We start from the raw sequence: 22,579 nt of genomic DNA on the forward strand, positions 1-22,579 counted from the left end.
TTACAGAATAACTGCGAGGCCTGGATAGAATAGATGTAGAGAGGATGTTTCCACGAGCAGGATAAACTAGAACCTGAAGGCGCAACCTCAGACTGAAGAAACGATCGTTTAAAACTGAGATAAGGAAGAATTTCTTCAGCCAGAGTGTTGATCCCCAAATTTCTTTCTCTGTCAGTCTGGCCTCAATAAAAGTTGAGATGGATTTGCACGTAAAAAGAAGTTATTTATTTAGCTTGCAAGCTTGAATCATCTTACAGAAACGTAAGAGACATCCAGCCTCTTACACCCCAGAAAACGACTGAACTAAAAGACAAAGGGATCTCTGCAAAATCAATTCAAATGGTATCAAGTTTCACATACTCGACGGACATAGGTCAGCCTATGTCCCTCCTGACCTGTTCGATCTATTCTGATTGGCTCACTTCCAATCCCTTTCTCTGGCCCCTATCAATGCAGCATCACTCTCATAGACACACCTCTTCCTGCTTTTTCCATGCGGTCTCAAACCCCTTTGTCCCTAACTGCCAGAATCAAAGTGGCTTATTTCTACATACATTAACTAGTAACTCTAAAGTAACTATTTTATATCACATTCGTCATTCCCTCCTTTTATCATTCCATGATAACCGAACTATCCAATCCATAGCTACGGTTCCTCATCTAAAAAGATCCGTCGCTGCATTTCCAATTCCTGTCTTAGCCCCCCTTCATCTGCCTCACCCTCATGGATTTTAACAGTTAAATTTTTTTTTTCCGGTGATTGGGGCGGTGATCTGATCTAGTGCACCCCGCATTCTACCCATCACACATTTAAGGATGGCCAGGCCCACAAAGATGCAGCCGATAGCTACCACTAGATACATGGCCATATTTATCAACCAGTCCTTCCATCCCCCAAATCCCCAGTTACCCCAAGAGTCAGGATCCTGCATCCCGTCCAAGTGATCCCGTATGCGATCCATAAATTTAGTAATGTTAGCGGTCAAGTCCTGAACACCCATGATACACTTGCCCTGTACTATGGCGCATACCCCACCCTCACGGGACAGAAGATAGTCAAGAGCATGCCGGTTCTGCATTGCAAACAACCGTAGCTGAGACAACTCCTTGGTTATTGCCCCGAGGGCTCCCAAGGTTTACTACCCGGGTTTTCCTCAGTTTGGCCTTTAACTAACTTAAGTGTATCTCCCGGTAACCTACGTTCTAGCTGTACTTCCCTTCTCACACGCCCCGTCCTCTCTCTAGTCCCTTTCTCTTTCTCATGGTCTCTTCCTACACTCTTCTGACAGCCTGATTTTACCTTTATTGTACCACTTTTAACACATCCAAAATCAAATTTACATGTATTCCAAAAACAAGGCAATGTCCATATAATGTTCCCTTCCCATCGCCGGGACCGGTGCAGCTGCTTCATGACTCCTGTATTCTCCTTAACTTTGATGACCTTCCATGAGTCGATACCATGTCCTCGTATATGGGGGCAGCGAAGAACATCACCTTTGCATAGGTGATGTATCCTTGTAGATTGGTTGGGGCTACACAGATACATAATATTCCCCTTTTCCATATCCATCGCCAATAACACGCCAAGCGAAGTGAGGCCAAATATCAGACAGACGATGCGTAGCCACTCCATCATGCTCCACACCTGTAAAATAGCACTGGAGAAGGGAGGCAGGTTAGTATCCGACCTTTTACAGTAGTGGAGATGGACTCAATTTACAGTGATGTAGGTGGAACCAAGCACTTCACCCCTCCACTTTAACTGCTGTGGGGGTGGTAAGGAGAACTTGGAAGGGCCCGTCCCATCGCGGCTCCGACCCCTTCCTAGTCCAATTTTTTGACCATGACATAACTACCGGGCTGGACTGAAAGTGAGCTAGGTACTGGGGCAATGGCTGGTGAGCCGCACGGACTGGGCCATGGAGTTCCTTGAGCACTTGCGTAAGGGCTAGAACATAGGTGGTCATTTCTTCAGTCATCTGATGAAACTGAACCCGTCTGGGAACCTGCAGGCTCCAAGGAGTTCTAAGAGGCCTGCCATAAAGAATCTCGGCGGGAGAGAGCCGGGCTGGTCCCGCAGGTGTAACCCGCAGCTGGAAGAGGGCAACGGGGAGCAACTTAAGCTATGTCAGTCCCGTGTCTGCTCTTAATTTTGCCAATTTAGTTTTGAGGGTCTGATTGTGTCTCTCAACCAACCCGGCCGCCTGCGGTCTGTAAGCACAGTGTAACTGCTGGCGTATGCCCAACTGGGAGCAAAACTCCTTGTTAATTTGTCCAATAAAATGAGGCCCATTATCAGAACTTAACTGAGCTGGTATACCGTACCGGGGAATGATTTCCCTCATCAAGACTTTAACCACAGGAGCAGCTTTACTATAGATAGTCGGATACGCCTCGACCCATCTGCTGAACACATCCACAATGACCAAAACATATTTGTAACATTGACACCTTTCCAACTCAATGTAATCCATTTGGAGCGTCTCAAAGGGACCACTGGGCAACGGGGTTTGCCCCTTCCCACAAGGGATACCTTTTCCGGTGTTATATTGCTGACAAATCAAACACCGATTACTGATACTTTGGGCCAACCCCTGCATTTTAGGGTGCCACCAAGTGTCCAGCAACAAATCACTAGTCCCTCGAGCCCCACAATGAGTTGCAAAGTGTACACATTCAATGACCCATAAAGCCAGCGCATCAGACATACAAGTCTGATGTGCAGGCATGGTCCATAAAGAGGAAACAGAATCATATGTACAACCTAACCGTTTCCACATTTGTTTATCACTCTCAGGAGCGTCCTCCTGTAACCTTATGACGTCTTGGATGGTTGGCATTGGCTTGTCAGAAGCAGACATATTCATAGTAGATCGTTTAGTCTGACTTAACATTTTAGGCACCATCACTTGCTGAATTTGTGCAGCTGTGCGCGCTGCACGATCTGCTCGTTCATTACCAACGTCAACTGGGGTTGTACCATTCGTGTGGGCAGCGCATTTAATAACGGAAATCTGCGCGGGCATAAGGAGGGCCTGCAGTAGGTCATTAACTAAACCCCGGTGGGATATTTGACCACACATAATCATGTCAGGTTGTTCTGACGAAATGTCACTCAAATCGCCCCTTATTGTGGTAGTTTCCTGAATCAAGGCTAAACAGTCGTGGCCAGGTGCGTCTTCATGGACAGGGGGACCACTAAGAAAACAGGCTGGATTGATAGTGGTACAGTATTTAAATGTCAGACGTGGATTGTTCAAAAGGTATATCTCATACCTATTCTGACGAGCTGCGGTAAGATGCTGACCATTCGCCCCATATCCCTGGCATGGTACTGGTCATGGACCTGACGTGTAATATGAGGGCTTACCGAAGCTGACTGTGGCCATAAATGTGGTGATATTGTAACAAAATCGGCTGTACCTTCTTTTCCCGTGACTGTGGCTGTAACCTTGACTGGCCATTCGGTCTCAAGTAATGGCCGGTATTTGTCCTCCAACTCCCTGTTTCGTCCAGTTCTGTCATAGGCCAGGGTAACGTGATGCAGTGACTGTTCAACGTCTAACGTCCACCACTGGGGGGGGTGATAGAAATATAGCACTGTTGTCTCATCCTCCTCTTCGCTGATCCACCCACCCAAAGTCACTATATTGGAGCTCCTGCTGGTAAACTACCATTTCTGCCGCTTGTTGGGGTCGCAGATCATCCTTTTTCATTACATACTCAGTCTTAACCTTTGTAACTGAGCCTCCTTCTTGGCCTACACCCTCCTTCCAGTAAAATCTGACTGCCCTTGCCATCTGGGAAGGGTCGTTCTCTGTCCAATTCATGTTATTACATTTCACAGCAGTAACCACAGAAGGTGGTAGGCAATGCATTAACATAGCACAGTATTGAGGGGAATTCTGACCATTTTGATACAGCAAATCGCCTGACTGCCCCCGGTAGATTTCATTAAAACGCTCCAGAAATTCCTCTGGCTCGTCAATCTTCTTAGGTTTTAGGTCTAAGATAACAGAAAGATTTATGGGCCTTTGAAATGTGCTATTCAACGCATTCAAGATCTGTGTCCTTCTTTTCTCTATTTGCTCTCTTTTTTTTTAAAACTTAAAAATGTTTGAAAATTCAAATTGAATTACTGCAACTTGCAAGCTTAGCTCTGATCTCAACTCAGAACTAAATTTACAATTTGCTTAACACAAACTTGTATAACATTTACAACTTAATTATTTCTTTATCTTAACAATTTTTCTTTTAACAAGTTTTTTTTCTTTTACATACACATAAGTATTAGCAAAATCAACTATCATCTCCAGATTGACACTTTTTAAAATGGTGTCCATGATCTTCTTTAAGTTTCTATTAATCTCCAGATAAAATGAGATAAACCTTATTTCAAGTAAGTAAAACTTAAGATTCTGGCAATTTCAATCAATTGCTTTCGAAAATAATAACTTTTATCAAAGAGGTGGAGAAACCCACTGGTTTCCTTTAATTAATTCAAAACGTAACTTTGCTGGTGTTCACTGACTCAAAGGAAAGGTATCCGATTACACTACGGCTGCTGCTGTTATCTCAAAGCCTGAGTGAGAAGCACTGTCTGTTTTCAACTCCGCCTGCTGCTGTTAACCCTTTGAGAGACTTCTGCTTCAACCAATATGCAGCATTCCTCACAATCTCAACTAGACCTCGGAACTTTACAGTCCAAGGAGACAATTTTAGCTTAATCAACTATATATTTAAAACACTCACACATAGAGTTGAACCATCTTCAGATTTAAAAACAGTTATACTGGACTGAACCTCCATCTATTGAAGTCCCATCAGCCCCTGAACCCATATAATAGACTGAACCTTCATTAATGAAGTCACATCAGCCTCTGAACCCTTATAATAGACTGAACCTTCATTAATGAAGTCACATCAGCCTCTGAACCCATATAATAGACTGAACCTTCATTAATGAAGTCACATCAGCCTCTGAACCCATATAATAGACTGAACCTTCATTATTAAAGTCCCATCAGCCCAAAACCCTAACCCAAGCCGAAACAACAATATGAAATCCGATCAATTAAAGTGCTAATCCCCAGACTGACCTGTGATTTCGTCGAGGCGGTCTTTCTGTGCCAACCGCGAGTGACCAGACTAATCAGACGATAAGAAGAGGGGAACAATCAATGCGCGGTCGTTTTCCAGTTCTACATTGAGGGCCCTTTGTTCCCCATCCTCCTGTTCATAATCAGTCTAATTCTGATTTCGCAGTTGGATCAGGATCGCCCAGAGAAATCCCGGTTTTCGGCACCAAATGTTGATCCCCAAATTTCTTTCTCTGTCAGTCTGGCCTCAATAAAAGTTGAGATGGATTCGCACGTAAAAAGAAGTTATTTATTTAGCTTGCAAGCTTGAATCATCTTACAGAAACGTAAGAGACATCCAGCCTCTTACACCCCAGAAAACGACTGAACTAAAAGACAAAGGGATCTCTGCAAAATCAATTCAAATGGTATCAAGTTTCACATACTCGACGGACATAGGTCAGCCTATGTCCCTCCTGACCTGTTCGATCTATTCTGATTGGCTCACTTCCAATCCCTTTCTCTGGCCCCTATCAATGCAGCATCACTCTCATAGACACACCTCTTCCTGCTTTTTCCATGCGGTCTCAAACCCCTTTGTCCCTAACTGCCAGAATCAAAGTGGCTTATTTCTACATACATTAACTAGTAACTCTAAAGTAACTATTTTATATCACATTCGTCAAGAGGATGGTGAATTTGAGGGACTCATTGCAACAGGAGGCTGTGGAAGCCAAGACACTGAGTCTTTAAGACAGAGATAGATAGGTTCTTGATTAATAAGGGAATCATTGGTTTTGGGGAGAGGGCAGGAGAATGGGGATGAGAAACACATTAGCCATGATTGAACAGTGGAGCAGACTCGATGGGCCGAGCGGCCTAATTCTGCTCCTATGTCTTATGGTCTAAAAGCTGTCAATAGAAATGATGAAATCCCTTGTAAGTTTATAAGAGTTCAACAGTGTCACAGGCGATTGTGTCATTTCATATAACTTGAAGAAAAAGTTCCCATTTCAAGAAGAACTAAAAGCAATTTTCTTTTCTTTTCTTGTCTTTGCACAAAAGTTGCAAATTTTTTCTGATACAATTAAATAAAAATATATATAAATTTGAGCTTCATTTACATAATTTTCAAAAGGTGACCCGTGAAGGCACAACATTTTTACCCCATTTTGCCAGCCCTATGAATTAAAATCAGTTAAAAACAGCAGAAATAGTTTGCAACACCACTTTTGTAAACATTTTGTGAAATAGTACAATCCCACTGCACAATGTCTGCAGATTGTCATCATAATGTTCAATAGCAGAAGCATTTTGCTGTTTTCATACATTCCAGTACATCAAAATAAATAACCATTAGTCAGAAATTCAAAAATATCAATCATCTGTGTGGTAATCTCACATCCGCAATGAGATATTTTCACACAACGCATATCTATCAGAATTTTACTGTGGCCATGGTAGGAGTGTGGTTTCATTATTCACCTTCCTTCAACATCCCGGGGGCTACCATTGAGCAGAAACTGAACTGGACCAGCCATATAAATACTGCAGCTGTAAGAGCAAGTCAGAGGCTGGCAATACTGGAGTGACTAACTCATCTCCTCACTCCCCAAAGCCTGTTCACCATCTAATAAGTAAAATCTTTATCAGTGTCACAAGTAGGCTTACATTAACACTGCAATGAAGTTACTGTGAAAAGCCCCAAGTCGCTACACTCCGGTGCCTGTTCGGGTACACAGAGGGAGAATTAAGAATGTCCAATTCACCGAACAAGCACGTACTTCGGGACTTGTGGGACGAAACCAGAGTACCCGGAGGAAACTCATTATAAGGCACAAGTCAGGAGTGTGATGGAATACTCTCCGCTTGCCTGGATGAATGCAGCTCCAACAACACTCAAGAAGCTCAACACCATCCAGGACAAAGCAGCCCACTTGATTTGACACCCCTTCCTCAAACATTCACTCCCTCCACCACCGACACACAGTGACAAGATACACACCAAGCCTCCTCCAACAGCACCTTCCAAAGCAAAGCTTCTATGACCTAGAAGGCAAGGGCAGTAGACACATGGAATACCACCAACTGCAAGTTTCCCCCCTCCCCCCAAGTCACCCACCATCATCATCAACTTGGAAATATATCACGTTTATTCTCTCAAGATCAAAAGCCTAGAACTTCCTAATAGCGATTTGGGTTTTTAATTCTTACATGGGATGTGGGCCAGCATGTATTGCACATCCGACGAAGTGGCTTGCTGGAGGCATTTAAGGATCAACCACATTGCTGTGGATCTGGTGTCGCATGTGGGTCTGGAGCACCAGGATCAAGGATGGCAGATTTCCTGCCTAATGGGTTTTACAAATGTTTTATGGTCATTATTCGACTTTCAATGAATTCATATTTCACGATCTGCCACGCCAGGATTTGAACACAGGTCCCCAGAGCATTATGCTGAATTTCTGGATTCCGAGTCCAGTGACAAACCACTCTGCCACCGCCTCCCCACCACTGCAGTTCAAGTAGGCAGTTAGTTCACCACCACTGTCTCAAGGACAATTAGGGATGGGCAGTAAATGCTGACACTCATACCCTACGAACAAATAAAAAATGTTTACGTGAATAAATCCAATTTAATTCAGATGAATGTTATAATTAAACACAACACAGAACAGATTAAATAAATCCAATTAAAATGTGCTTATACAAAAGCAAAATACTTCACTTTATATTCTTCTTTGTTCTTTCCAAGTGACTGTAATATAAATGAAGAAAACGTTAGCTTTCACACTGAAACACAACATTCTTGCTCAAAGGGAAGAAGGCAGAGACAATGGCACCAAAAGTTTTTTTTGCCCTCAAAGGTGGACAATGAAGGGAATTGTTCACTTCCTCCTTCTTTAACTTATCCTTTTTTTCTGAAACTGATTTTCAGTACTGCCCCTGCAGCATTCTGCTTTTCCATTTCTGATCTTTGCTACTTAACCTTATTTGCAATGATGGGGAGTTATAAAAAGTACTGGTTGCCCTATTTGATCAATTTGCAAATTGCTTACTATTCAGGTGCCCACTTGAGGTGATTGTAAGCACCATCCATTTGTCTTGATAAACTAACAAGTTACTTTGAATCCAAGAGTCCTCACCCAGCACCCTGTGCACTTAGCTGTGCTGCATATGGTCCTCTCATTTTTGGCCCCAGATATAGTTGGAGGTGATCAATCTCCAATTGGTCCTCACAACAACCTTCCCTTTCTGGGACACTATACCTATAGAATCCGAGGGCTATATGACTAGTACAGTGGTTTCACGGCCACTGTCACGTTAAAGTACCATCCAACCTTGGGTACTGACTCTATTCTCTAAACAAACTGAATACCACTTTCACATACATATGCATTCTTTATCCTGTGCCTTGCTCTGTATTCATTGCTGTGAGGTGCTGACAGTAGAAGTAGACTAACTCCTGTTCTGGAATGTGTTTTCTTCGAGTTCTCAACGGTTGAGGGTTTACTTGTGCCTTTTGCTGACCTGACCACCCAGACTTACAAACTCTCACAGGTTCAGGCCAGGACCGGCTCACCGAAGTTAATTTTTTTGAAACTCGCAACGTTCACTTGAGTGGTAATGAAGTCAGTTGAATGGCTCTCCTGACAGTCAGTTTAATCTTTATTTCAGCATTTAAAATAAAAATTTACAAACAGAATTTCATCAACAGATAGTTTATAAAGCAATTTACAACAAATCAGGTATCATCAGCCGTCAGAGAACGATTGTACATAGACATGTTTTCTGCTCACTGTACTAATGAAAAGGAAATGCTTCCCCATATATATTACTTGAATTCGGTAAACAGGGATTTTTTTCCTTCTCTCCTTCGGATCTTTTAATGCACATTGCCTTAGATAATGATCTGTCGCATAATTCTTAACATTTTTTCGACTTGACAAAGTCTTCAACCATCATTTTAATCACAACTGCCATTGCAGAACTTACATTTATATAGATCCATTAACAGTAAAACATCCCAAGGCGGTTAAGAGGGATATCAATAAATAATTCTGATCAATTTTTGACACTGATTCATAAAAGAGAAATTAGAAAATCTGAACAAATGTTTGATCAAAGAGGTGGAAAGATTTAGGAGCATAAAGAAAGAGAGTCGGACAGGCCTTGGGAGGGAACTCCAGGCCTTAGTGTGGCACAGTGGATAGCACTGCTGCCCTACAGCACCAGGGATCCAGGCTCGATTCCAACCACAGGTGACCGTCTGTGTGGATCGAGTTTGCACTGTCTTCCTGGGTTTCCTCTGGGTGCTCCGGTATCCTCCTGCAGTCTAAAGATGTGCAGGTTAGGTGGATTGGCCATGATAAATTGCCTCTTAATGGCAAAATATTAGGTGGGGTTACTGGGATAGGTCGGGGGAGTGGGCCTAGTTAGGGTGCTCTTTCAGAGGGTTGGTGCAGACCCGATGGGCCGATTGGCCTCCTTCTGCACTGTAGGTATTCTATGATTCTAAGGAATTATTGTAGCTCAGCTTGGTGGAGCGATTAAAATCAGAGATGTGCAGGGGGCCAGAACTGAGGCGTGCAGAGATCGCAAAAGCTTGTAGGGCTGGAGGAGGTTAGAATGAGGTCAGTGAAGGGTTCGAAAACAATGAGGGTTTTAAAAATGGAGGTGTTGTGGGACGAGGAGCAGGTGAAAGTCAGCAAGCACGCGAATGAGATTTGGAGTGAGTTATGATATGGGGAACTGAGTTTTGGGTGAACAGAGGTTTATGTGGGGTGAAAGATGGGAGCCCGGCCAGGTGAACACTGGGACCATCACATTCTGAAACATGTTTAATCTCCAAGGCCTTGCTTAATAACCAGTTCATTGGTGAACACACTAAATATTGATAGGCTAATCTTCAACTTCTCTCTCTCTCTCTCCCATACACATTTCAATACTCAGAAATGATTGGCCCCTCAAAGAATGCGCTCACTTCATAGCCCCTCAGAAACTGCAACACATCCACATTGTGGCCCTCAGAGAATATAACACTCCCTTCTGTGCAGACCCCAAAGGAGAAACCACACCTGTACACATTTCTCTCACAAAGTTTTATTGGAATGACTATTTACCTCAAAATCTATTAGATACGAAGGTGGTCTGAGTTACTGAGTAAGTCCTACCATTTCTCGGAGCAGCGACAGTGCAGCCTGAGGGTCCTGGTCTCAGCTATGAACAGGAGCAGGCTTCAGAAAACTGCACCGGGTGTTGTCCTGATCCCTTAGCCTGCTCCCAATTAATCCAAGACATCATTTGGTGCTAGTTTGCTGAAGATACCATTTCTTCGGTAGAAAGTAGTTTCCACCTTTGCCGATCGCCCAAAAGAAGGCTTCTTGTAATCAGCATCATCGTCTGTCGGGAGAGAAGAACAGCAATTGGTTGAACTGCTCTTGCTGTTCCCACCAGATGGGTCATCTTTCCTGACGCGGCTCATTGTACACTCGGGTGAAGGTGGATGCGCACTTTCCCCAGGACAGTGACCCAGAGCAGACACGTGGCGAAGCTCTGCTCTCCATGCTCCAAGCCTAGAATATAAATATTTTTGGAAAAAGAGTGCAAAGCTTCTCAATGGATGACCAATTTGTGGGAGAATTAGAACTGTCGCAGAAAACTGAAGCTCTGAGTTCAGGTCATGTTAGTGAGGTTAAAAACCAGAGGGAACTTTATTCTGTATCTAACCCTTGCTGTACCTGCCCTGGAGTATTTGATGGGAGAATGCAGAGGGAGCTTTATTCTGTGCATAACCTGTGCTATGCTTGTCCTGGGAGTATTTGACGGGAGAATGCAGATGGAGCTTTATTCTGTGTATAACCTGTGCTGTGCTTATCCTGGGATTATTTGGCGGGAGAATGCAGATGGAGCTTTATTCTGTGTATAACCTGTGCTGTGCTTATCCTGGGATTATTTGACGGGAGAGCGCAGAGTGAACCCAAATGGAAGAAAACCTTGAATTCAGTCTGATTGTAAAGAATCACAATTAGCAAACATTCAACCGAAGGTCTGCTTTGCCGCCCAGAGAACAAGAGCATCAGCGTCTGGAATGGATTTGAGTCCAGAGATGAACCTGGTTTGTTGGACAGTGTTTGACACAAGACCCGACATAAAGATAAACGTTCAACCTTTAACTATATACCAATCCAGTTCCTTGGTACAGTGAGCTCAGTGGCCCCTCTTAATGTTACTGGCACTTGGCCTGTAACATTGGTCCAAATCCCTGCCCAGTAAGACTGACTTCACAACCCTCCTCCTCCCACCAACCAAACCCAGTAACACTGACCCCACCCTGCTCCCAGTAACACTGACCCCGCCCTGCTCCCAGTAACACTGACCCCGCCCTGCTCCCAGTAACACTGACCCCGCCCTGCTCCCAGTAACACTGACCCCACCCTGCTCCCAGTAACACTGACCCCGCCCTGCTCCCAGTGACACTGACCCCGCCCTGCTCCCAGTAACACTGACCCCGCCCTGCTCCCAGTAACACTGACCCCGCCCTGCTCCCAGTAACACTGACCCCGCCCTGCTCCCAGTTACATTGACCCCGCCCTGCTCCCGGTAACACTGACCCCGCCCTGCTCCCGGTAACACTGATCCCGCCCTGCTCCCGGTAACACTGACCCCGCCCTGCTCCCGGTAACACTGACCCCGCCCTGCTCCCGGTAACACTGACCCCGCCCTGCTCCCGGTAACACTGACCCCACCCTGCTCCCGGTAACACTGACCCCGCCCTGCTCCCAGTAACACTGACCCCGCCCTGCTCCCAGTAACACTGACCCCGCCCTGCTCCCAGTAACACTGACCCCGCCCTGCTCCCAGTAACACTGACCCCGCCCTGCTCCCAGGAACACTGACCCCGCCCTGCTCCCAGTAACACTGACCCCGCCCTGCTCCCGGTAACACTGACCCCACCCTGCTCCCGGTAACACTGACCCCATCCTGCTCCCAGGAACACTGACCCCGCCCTGCTCCCAGGAACACTGACCCCACCCTGCTCCCAGGAACACTGACCCCGCCCTGCTCCCAGTAACACTGACCCCGCCCTGTTCCCAGTAACACTGACCCCGCCCTGCTCCCAGTAACACTGACCCCGCCCTGCTCCCAGTAACACTGACCCCGCCCTGCTCCCAGTAACACTGACCCCGCCCTGCTCCCAGTAACACTGACCACGCCCTGCTCCCAGTAACACTGACCCCGCCCTGCACATGGTAACACTGACGCCGCCCTGCTCCCGGTAACACTGACCCCGCCCTGCTCCCAGTAACACTGACCCCGCCCTGCTCCCAGTAACACTGACCCCGCCCTGCTCCCAGTAACACTGACCCCGTCCTACTCCCAGTAACACTGACCCCGCCCTGCTCCCAGTAACACTGACCCCGCCCTGCTCCCAGTAACACTGATCCCGCCCTGCTCCCAGTAACACTGATCCCGCCCTGCTCCCAGTAACACTGACCCCGCCCTGCTCCCAGTAACACTGACCCCGCCCTGCTCCCAGTAACACTGACCCCGCCCTGCTCCCAGTTACACTGACCCCGCCCTGCTCCCGGTAACACTGACCCCGCCCTGCTCCCGGTAACACTGACCCCGCCCTGCTCCCGGGAACACTGATCCCGCCCTGCTCCCGGTAACACTGACCCCGCCCTGCTCCCGGTAACACTGACCCCGCCCTGCTCCCGGTAACACTGACCCCGCCCTGCTCCCGGTAACACTGACCCCGCCCTGCTCCCAGTAACACTGACCCCGCCCTGCTCCCAGTTACACTGACCCCGCCCTGCTCCCAGTAACACTGACCCCGCCCTGCTCCCAGTAACACTGACCCCGCCCTACACATGGTAACACTGACCCCACCCTGCTCCCAGTAACACTGACCCCGCCCTGCTCCCAGTAACACTGACCCCGCCCTGCTCCCAGTAACACTGACCCCGCCCTGCTCCCAGTAACACTGACCCCGCCCTGCTCCCAGTAACACTGACCCCGCCCTGCTCCCAGTAACACTGACCCCGCCCTGCTCCCAGTGACACTGACCCCGCCCTGCTCCCAGTAACACTGACCCCGCCCTGCTCCCAGTAACACTGACCCCGCCCTGCTCCCAGTGACACTGACCCCGCCCTGCTTCCAGTAACACTGACCCCGCCCTGCTCCCGGTAACACTGACCCCGCCCTGCTCCCGGTAACACTGACCCCGCCCTGCTCCCAGTAACACTGACCCCGCCCTGCTCCCAGTAACACTGAACCCACCCTCTCCCGGTAACACTGACCCAGCCCTGCTCCCGGTAACACTGACCCCACCCTGCTCCCGGTAACACTGACCCCACCCTGCTCCCAGTAACACTGACCACGCCCTGCTCCCAGTGACACTGACCCCGCCCTGCTCCCAGTGACACTGACCCCGCCCTGCTCCCAGTGACACTGACCCCGCCCTGCTCCCAGTAACACTGAACCCACCCTGTTCCCAGTAACACTGACCCCGCCCTGCTCCCAGTTACACTGACCCCGCCCTGCTCCCGGTAACACTGACCCCACCCTGCTCCCGGTAACACTGATCCCGCCCTGCTCCCGGTAACACTGACCCCGCCCTGCTCCCGGTAACACTGACCCCGCCCTGCTCCCAGTTAGTGGACCCCGCCCTGCTCCCAGTAACACTGACCCGCCCTGCTCCCGGTAACACCCACCCCGCCCTGCTCCCGGTAACACCCACCCCGCCCTGCTCCCAGTAACACTGACCCCGCCCTGCTCCCAGTAACACTGACCCCGCCCTGCTCCCAGTAACACTGACCCCGCCCTGCTCCCGGTAACAGTGACCCCATCCTGCTCCCAGTAACACTGATCCCGCCCTGCTCCCAGTTACACTGACCCCGCCCTGCTCCCGGTAACACTGACCCTGCCCTGCTCCCAGTAACACTGACCTCGCCCTGCTTCCAGTAACACTGGCCCCGCCCTTCTCCCAGTAACACTGACCCCGCCCTGCTCCCAGTAACACTGACCCCGCCCTGCTCCCAGTAACACTGACCCCGCCCTGCTCCCAGTAACACTGAACCCAACCTCTCCCGGTAACACTGACCCCGCCCTGCTCCCGGTAACACTGACCCCACCCTGCTCCCAGTAACACTGACCCCGCCCTGCTCCCAGTGACACTGACCCCACCCTGCTCCCAGTAACACTGACCCCGCCCTGCACCCAGTAACACTGACCCCACCCTGCTCCCAGTAACACTGACCCCGTCCTGACCCCAGTGACACTGACCCGCCCTGCTCCCAGTGACACAGACCCCGCCCTGCTCCCAGTAACACTGACCCCGCCCTGCGCCCAGTAACACTGACCCCGCCCTGCTTCCAGTAACACTGGCCCCGCCCTGCTCCCAGTAACACTGACCCCGCCCTGCTCCCAGTGACACTGACCCCGCCCTGCTCCCAGTAACACTGACCCCGCCCTGGTCCCAGTAACACTGACCCCACCCTGCTCCCAGTAACACTGACCCCGCCCTGCTCCCAGTAACACTGACCCCGCCCTGCTCCCAGTAACACTGACCCCACCCTGCTCCCAGTAACACTGACCCCGCCCTGCACCCAGTAACACTGACCCCACCCTGCTCCCAGTAACACTGACCCCGTCCTGCTCCCAGTAACACTGACCCCGCCCTGCTCCCAGTAACACTGACCCCGCCCTGCTCCCAGTAACACTGACCCTGCCCTGCTCCCAGTACAGTGACCCCATCCTGCTCCCAGTAACACTGACCCCGCCCTGCACCCAGTAACACTGACCCCACTCTGCTCCCAGGAACACTGACCCCGTCCGGCTCCCAGTAACACTGACCCGCCCTGCTCCCGGTAACACCCACCCCGCCCTGCTCCCGGTAACACCCACCCCGCCCTGCTCCCAGTAACACTGACCCCGCCCTGCTCCCAGTAACACTGACCCCGCCCTGCTCCCGGTAACAGTGACCCCATCCTGCTCCCAGTAACACTGATCCCGCCCTGCTCCCAGTTACACTGACCCCGCCCTGCTCCCGGTAACACTGACCCTGCCCTGCTCCCAGTAACACTGACCTCGCCCTGCTTCCAGTAACACTGGCCCCGCCCTGCTCCCAGTAACACTGACCCCGCCCTGCTCCCAGTAACACTGACCCCGCCCTGCTCCCAGTAACACTGACCCCGCCCTGCTCCCAGTAACACTGAACCCAACCTCTCCCGGTAACACTGACCCCGCCCTGCTCCCGGTAACACTGACCCCACCCTGCTCCCAGTAACACTGACCCCGCCCTGCTCCCAGTAACACTGACCCCACCCTGCTCCCAGTAACACTGACCCCGCCCTGCACCCAGTAACACTGACCCCACCCTGCTCCCAGTAACACTGACCCCGTCCTGACCCCAGTGACACTGACCCGCCCTGCTCCCAGTGACACAGACCCCGCCCTGCTCCCAGTAACACTGACCCCGCCCTGCGCCCAGTAACACTGACCCCGCCCTGCTTCCAGTAACACTGGCCCCGCCCTGCTCCCAGTAACACTGACCCCGCCCTGCTCCCAGTGACACTGACCCCGCCCTGCTCCCAGTAACACTGACCCCGCCCTGGTCCCAGTAACACTGACCCCACCCTGCTCCCAGTAACACTGACCCCGCCCTGCTCCCAGTAACACTGACCCCGCCCTGCTCCCAGTAACACTGACCCCACCCTGCTCCCAGTAACACTGACCCCGCCCTGCACCCAGTAACACTGACCCCACCCTGCTCCCAGTAACACTGACCCCGTCCTGCTCCCAGTAACACTGACCCCGCCCTGCTCCCAGTAACACTGACCCCGCCCTGCTCCCAGTAACACTGACCCTGCCCTGCTCCCAGTACAGTGACCCCATCCTGCTCCCAGTAACACTGACCCCGCCCTGCACCCAGTAACACTGACCCCACTCTGCTCCCAGGAACACTGACCCCGTCCTGCTCCCAGTAACACTGACCCCGCCCTGCTCCCAGTAACACTGACCGCTCTCTGCTCCCAGTAACACTGACCCCGCCCTGCTCCCAGTTACACTGACCCCACCCTGCACATGGTAACACTGACCCCGCCCTGCTCCCAGTAACACTGACCCCGCCCTGCTCCCAGTAACACTGACCCCGCCCTGCACCCGGTAACACTGACCCCGCCCTGCTCCCAGTAACACTGACACCGCCCTGCACCCGGTAACACTGACCCCGCCCTGCTCCCAGTCACACTGACCCCGCCCTGCTCCCAGTAACACTCACCCCGCCCTGCTCCCAGTAACACTGACCCCACCCTGCTCCCAGTAACACTGACCCCGCCCTGCTCCCGGTGACACTGACCCCGCCCTGCTCCCGGTAACACTGACCCCGCCCTGCTCCCGGTAACACCGACCCCACCCTGCTCCCGGTAACACTGACCCCGCCCTGCTCCCAGTGACACTGACCCCGCCCTGCTCCCAGTTACACTGACCCCGCCCTGCTCCCAGTGACACAGACCCCGCCCTGCCCCCGGTAACACTGACCCCGCCCTGCTCCCGGTAACACTGACCCCGCCCTGCTCCCGGTAACACTGACCCCGCCCTGCTCCCGGTAACACTGACCCCGCCCTGCTCCCGGTAACACTGACCCCGCCCTGCTCCCGGTAACACTGACCCCGCCCTGCTCCCGGTAACACTGACCCCGCCCTGCTCCCGGTAACACTGACCCCGCCCTGCTCCCGGTAACACTGACCCCGCCCTGCTCCCAGTAACACCGACCACGCCCTGCACCCAGTAACACTGACCCCACCCTGCTCCCAGTAACACTGACCCCGTCCTGACCCCAGTGACACTGACCCGCCCTGCTCCCAGTGACACAGACCCCGCCCTGCTCCCAGTAACACTGACCCCGCCCTGCACCCAGTAACACTGACCCCGCCCTGCTCCCAGTAACACTGACCCCGCCCTGCTCCCAGTAACACTGACCCCGCCCTGCTCCCAGTAACACTGACCCCGCCCTGCTCCCAGTAACACTGACCCCGCCCTGCTCCCAGTAACACTGACCCCGCCCTGCTCCCAGTAACACTGACCCCACCTTGCTCCCAGTAACTCTGATCCCGCCCTGCTCCCAGTTACACTGACCCCACCCTGCTCCCAGTTACACTGACTCCACCCTGCTCCCGGTAACATTGACCCCGCCTTGCTCCCGGTAACACTGACCCCACCCTGCTCCCGGTAACACTGACCCCGCCCTGCTCCCAGTAACACTGATGCCGCCCTGCTCCCAGTAACACTGACCCCGCCCTGCTCCCAGTAACACTGACCCCGCCCTGCTCCCAGTAACACTGACCCCGCCCTGCTCCCAGTAACACTGACCCCGCCCTGCTCCCGGTAACACTGACCCCGCCCTGCACCCGGTAACACTGACCCCGCCCTGCTCCCAGTAACACTGACCCCGCCCTGCTCCCAGTAACACTGACCCCACCCTGCTCCCAGTAACACTGACCCCACCCTGCTCCCAGTGACACTGACCCCGCCCTGCTCCCAGTGACACTGAACCCCTCCCTGCTCCAGTAACACTGACCCTGCCCTGCTCCCAGTAACACTGACCCCGCCCTGCTCCCAGTAACACTGACCCCGCCCTTCTCCCAGGAACACTGACCCCACCGTGCTCCCAGTAACACTGACCCCGCCCTGCTCCCAGTTACACTGACCCCGCCCTGCTCCCAGTAACACTGACCCCGCCCTGCTCCCAGTAACACTGACCCCACCCTGCTCCCAGTAACACTGACACCGCCTTGCTCCCGGTAACACTGACCCCGCCCTGCTCCCGGTAACACTGATCCCGCCCTGCTCCCGGTAACACTGACCCCACCCTGCTCCTGGTAACACTGACCCCGCCCTGCTCCCAGTAACACTGATCCCACCCTGCTCCCGGAAACACTGACCCCGCCCTGCTCCCAGTAACACTGACCCCGCCCTGCTCCCGGTAACACTGACCCCACCCTGCACCCGGTAACACTGACCCCGCCTTGCTCCCGGTAACACTGACCCCGCCCTGCTCCCAGTAACACTGACCCCGCCCTGCTCCCAGTAACACTGACCCCGCCCTGCTCCCAGTAACACTGACCCCGCCCTGCTCCCAGTGACACTGACCCCGCCCTGCTCCCAGTAACACTGACCCCGCCCTGCTCCCAGTCACACTGACCCCACCCTGCTCCCAGTAACACTGACCCCGCCCTGCTCCCAGTGACACTGACCCCGCCCTGCTCCCAGTGACACTGACCCCTCCCTGCTCCCAGTAACACTGACCCCGCCCTGCTCCCAGTAACACTGACCCCGCCCTTCTCCCAGTAACACTGACCCCACCCTGCTCCCAGTAACACTGACCCCCCCTGCTCCCAGTGACACTGACCCCACCCTGCTCCCAGTTACACTGACCCCGCCCTGCTCCCAGTAACACTGATCCCGCCCTGCTCCCAGTAACACTGACCCCGCCCTGCTCCCAGTAACACTGACCCCGCCCTGCTCCCAGGAACACTGACCCCGCCCTGCTCCCAGGAACACTGACCCCGCCCTGCTCCCGGTAACACTGACCCCGCCCTGCTCCCGGTAACACTGACCCCGCCCTGCTCCCAGTAACACTGACCCCGCCCTGCTCCCAGTAACACTGACCCCGCCCTACTCCCGGTAACACTGACCCCGCCCTGCTCCCAGTTACACTGGCCCCGCCCTGCTCCCAGTAACACTGACCCCGCCCTGCTCCCAGTAACACTGGCCCCGCCCTGCTCCCAGTAACACTGACCCCGCCCTGCTCCCAGTTACACTGACCCCGCCCTGCACCCGGTAACACTGACCCGCCCTGCTCCCAGTAACACTGACCCCGCCCTGCTCCCAGTAACACTGACCCCGCCCTGCTCCCAGTAACACTGACCCCGCCCTGCTCCCGGTAACACTGATCCCGCCCTGCTCCCGGTAACACTGATCCCGCCCTGCTCCCGGTAACACTGATCCCGCCCTGCTCCCGGTAACACTGACCCCGCCCTGCTCCCGGTAACACTGATCCCGCCCTGCTCCCGGTAACACTGACCCCGCCCTGCTCCCAGTAACACTGATCCCGCCCTGCTCCCAGTAACACTGATCCCGCCCTGCTCCCGGTAACACTGACCCCGCCCTGCTCCCAGTAACACTGATCCCGCCCTGCTCCCAGTAACACTGATCCCGCCCTGCTCCCAGTAACACTGATCCCGCCCTGCTCCCAGTAACACTGATCCCGCCCTGCTCCCAGTAACACTGACCCCGCCCTGCTCCCAGTAACACTGATCCCGCCCTGCTCCCGGTAACACTGATCCCGCCCTGCTCCCGGTAACACTGACCCCGCCCTGCTCCCAGTAACACTGATCCCGCCCTGCTCCCAGTAACACTGATCCCGCCCTGCTCCCAGTAACACTGATCCCGCCCTGCTCCCAGCAACACTGACCCCGCCCTGCTCCCAGTAACACTGACCTGAAAAGCCTACAGAGCAACACTGCTGCGCTGCCCATCAGCCCTAAACATCCTTGGGTCATTGTCTCTCACCTAATTTCCAACCATACTCCCAGGCGGAGGTGATAGCAAACTCATATTTCTCACTAGGGCCTTTCTTTGTCCGGGCCTTTAGGTATTGGTATCTGCCTTTCTCCTCTTTAGAGAATCCATCATAAAGCAAGGCTCGCACCTCAGGGGTTACCGGCCGCATGTCGCTGAGAGAAACTGTCGCAACTTTCCCTCCAGCTTCTGGCTTTTCTGCTTCTCCCTTCTTCTCTGAGGCCTCCTTTTCTTGCTTTGTTGGTGCCTTCTTCTGGCGGTCCATGTGCGGTAATGCACTCCCCTTCTTGTGCTCTGTCCCTCTTACGGAGGGTTTGTGGAGGTTACCACCCTGGCCACGCTTCAGCCAACACAGCCTCAGCAGATCCTCTTTGGTCATGCTTTTCTTCATCTTTTGCTTCTCAGTATCCATGTTGAGTTTTCGCTCCACTGTCGTGGGTTTTCAGTTGTCCTTGTCCATGAGTTTTTGATATCTGGGCACATACAGGATGAGCACAATAGACAGGGCTCTCCATGTACTGACTGGCTGTCCATCTGGTATCTAAGCAATCAGTGTTACATTTATAACTGTGATGAGAGACAGGAAGTGACATGGATAATGAGACTGACATGGGACGACAGGAGGGACTGAATGGGCTGAGCCTTTCTTCTGTAGAAAATAAATGAGCGAGGGAGTGAGCCCACAGAAGTTGTTTAAGGTTACGACGAGCTAGATGTTTCCACTTAAATGGGAGTCCAAAGTTAAGGGCCTTAATTGTAAGATAATCACAAATCAATCTTAAGAGAATTCAGGAGAAATTTTATGGAGAGTGAAGATGGCTGCAAGGATTAATTGAGGCAAATAGCATTTGTCTCAAGGTCGATGCGATCCAGGACAAATCAGCCTGCTTGATTTGCACCCCATCTACCACCTTCACATTTCACATCCTCCACCGCAGACGCAAAGTGGCAACAGTGTACCATCTACAAGATGCATTGCAGGAACTCACCAAGGTTCCTTTGACAGCACCTTCAAAAACAGCAACCTCTAATAGCTCCAAGGGCAGCAGATACCTGGGAACAGCACCACCTGCTGGTTCCCCTCCAAGTCACTCACCACCCTGACTTGGAAACATATTGCCATGCCTTCACTGTCGGTGGGTCAAAATCCTGGAACTCCCTCCCTAACAGCAGCACTGTGGCTGTACGTACATCAGATAGACTGCACGGCAACAAAACACCATCTTCTCAACGGCAATTAGGGGTGGGCAATAAATGCTGGCCCAGCCAGCGACACCTACATCTTATGAACAATCTTTTTTAAAATCCTTGGGATTAAAGGATCAAATTCCCAAACTCAGGTTTACAATGCCCCTCAGGATAAGGTGATGACAGTGATAAAATAGAGGTCATAGAATTTCATAGAATTTACAGTGCAGAAGGAGGCCATTCAGCCCATCGGATCTGCACCAGCCCTTGGAAAGAGCATCCTACTTAAGCCCCATGCCTCCACCCTATCCCCTTTATCCCCGTAACCCCACCTAACCTTTTTGGGCACTAAGGGCAATTTATCATGGCCAGTCCACCTAACCTGCACATCTTTGGACTGCGGGAGGAAACCGGAGCACCCGGAGGAAACCCACGCAGACACGGGGAGAACGTGCAGACTCCACACAGACAGTGACCCAAGCCAGGAATAGCTGTGGAGCAACTGTGCTAACCACTATGCTACCGTGCTGCCCTAATTAGTTACAAATTTTCTGCAGGTGAGTAGCTTACACTTTCACCCCTAATTCCTTACTCAGTTATAGCTCCTGCTATAAGAGGGTTTACCCATAAACAACAGCTCCTTTGTTTTAATATATAAAGACTTAATTATGACTTAAATATGAAAGGCTTAATTACCTGCAAATGCTCGCATTGTCTTGCATCTTTGAATTTGTCTATATATATGTTTCTGGAACATACCTCTTCATTCACCTGAGGAAGGAGCAGTGCTCCGAATGCTAGGATTTGAAACAAACCTGTTGGACTTTAACCTGGTGTTGTAAAACTTCTTACTGTGCTCACCCCAGTCCAATGCCGGCATTGCCACATCATTAACATATAAAAACAGAAAATGCTGGATAAACCCAGCAGGTCTGGCATTATCTGCGGATAAACAGCGTCAGCGTCTGAAACCCATGTGACCTTTCTACAGCACTGAAAAGGGATAGAAATGTGACAGATTATATAGTTGGAAGGGGGGATGGGGGCAGAATGGAAGGTCGGGGATAGATCGGAACTAAGTGGAGATTGACAAACAAGGTGTTAATGGTGGCATTAAAGACCGAAGAAGTGCTAATAGTGGCATAAAGGTAAGATTGCAGAATGTGTTAGTAAGGGAACAATGTCAGTGCTCAGTGAAAGCAAAACTGACAAACACGGGACAGATGGTCGTGCGGTTTTATATGGGGGAAAGCCAAGGGAACCAGAAAACAAAAAGGGGATAAAGATGGAGGGGAAGATTCACAGCCTAAAGTAGTTGAACTCAGTGTTGAGTCCTGTGGTAACGAGATCTCCGGGTAACTGTTACAACAACCTGGGCGAGGGCACAGTCAATTCCAGCCCCCGTTGGCCCGGAGTCTCAATACGAGAATTAACCAATTCTTAGAAAAATATCAAGTCTGTGGCTTTTGGCTGCCCAATAATTACAATCACCAGGTTTGTAAATTTGAACACAAATAACTAGAACATAGAACAGTACTATAATGAAATATACAGCAAATACAATTGGTTAACTGTAATCTAATTCCTAATCCCCCACTTTCTTGCCTCCCACCCTCTAAACCAGCGTTTTTCAAACTTTCTTTCCCGGGACCCACTTTTACCAACTGGTGGACCTTCGGGACCCACGCTGGCCGACCTTCAGGACCTGCCGGACGACCTTAGCG

At 51.7% G+C, this 22,579-nt stretch overlaps 1 protein-coding gene across 1 annotated transcript; it reads right to left on the minus strand.

The window, feature by feature from the left end:
- Positions 1–8,703: 8,703 nt before the first annotated feature.
- Positions 8,704–20,971, minus strand: LOC140387922 (protein SPMIP1-like). Its single transcript, XM_072471236.1, has 2 exons — positions 19,659–20,971; positions 8,704–10,484 (listed from the first exon to the last, which is right to left on the minus strand). Exons 1-2 carry the CDS (start codon positions 20,077–20,079, stop codon positions 10,369–10,371), a joined length of 537 nt encoding a protein of 178 aa, XP_072327337.1. The 5' UTR covers positions 20,080–20,971; the 3' UTR covers positions 8,704–10,368.
- Positions 20,972–22,579: the final 1,608 nt, after the last annotated feature.

The sequence above is a fragment of the Scyliorhinus torazame genome, chromosome 13 (assembly GCF_047496885.1).
Source record: "Scyliorhinus torazame isolate Kashiwa2021f chromosome 13, sScyTor2.1, whole genome shotgun sequence".
Lineage (NCBI taxonomy): Eukaryota > Metazoa > Chordata > Chondrichthyes > Carcharhiniformes > Scyliorhinidae > Scyliorhinus > Scyliorhinus torazame.

What these genes read in the sequence shown, in the direction of transcription:
- LOC140387922 (XM_072471236.1), bottom strand. Translation starts at nt 20,079, where the DNA reads ATGGATACTGAGAAGCAAAAGATGAAGAAAAGCATGACCAAAGAGGAT. An exon ending in GGAGTATGGTTGGAAATTAG is followed by an intron (nt 10,485 to 19,658) that starts GTGAGAGACAAT and finishes CTCTCCCGACAG; the next exon opens with ACGATGATGCTGATTACAAG.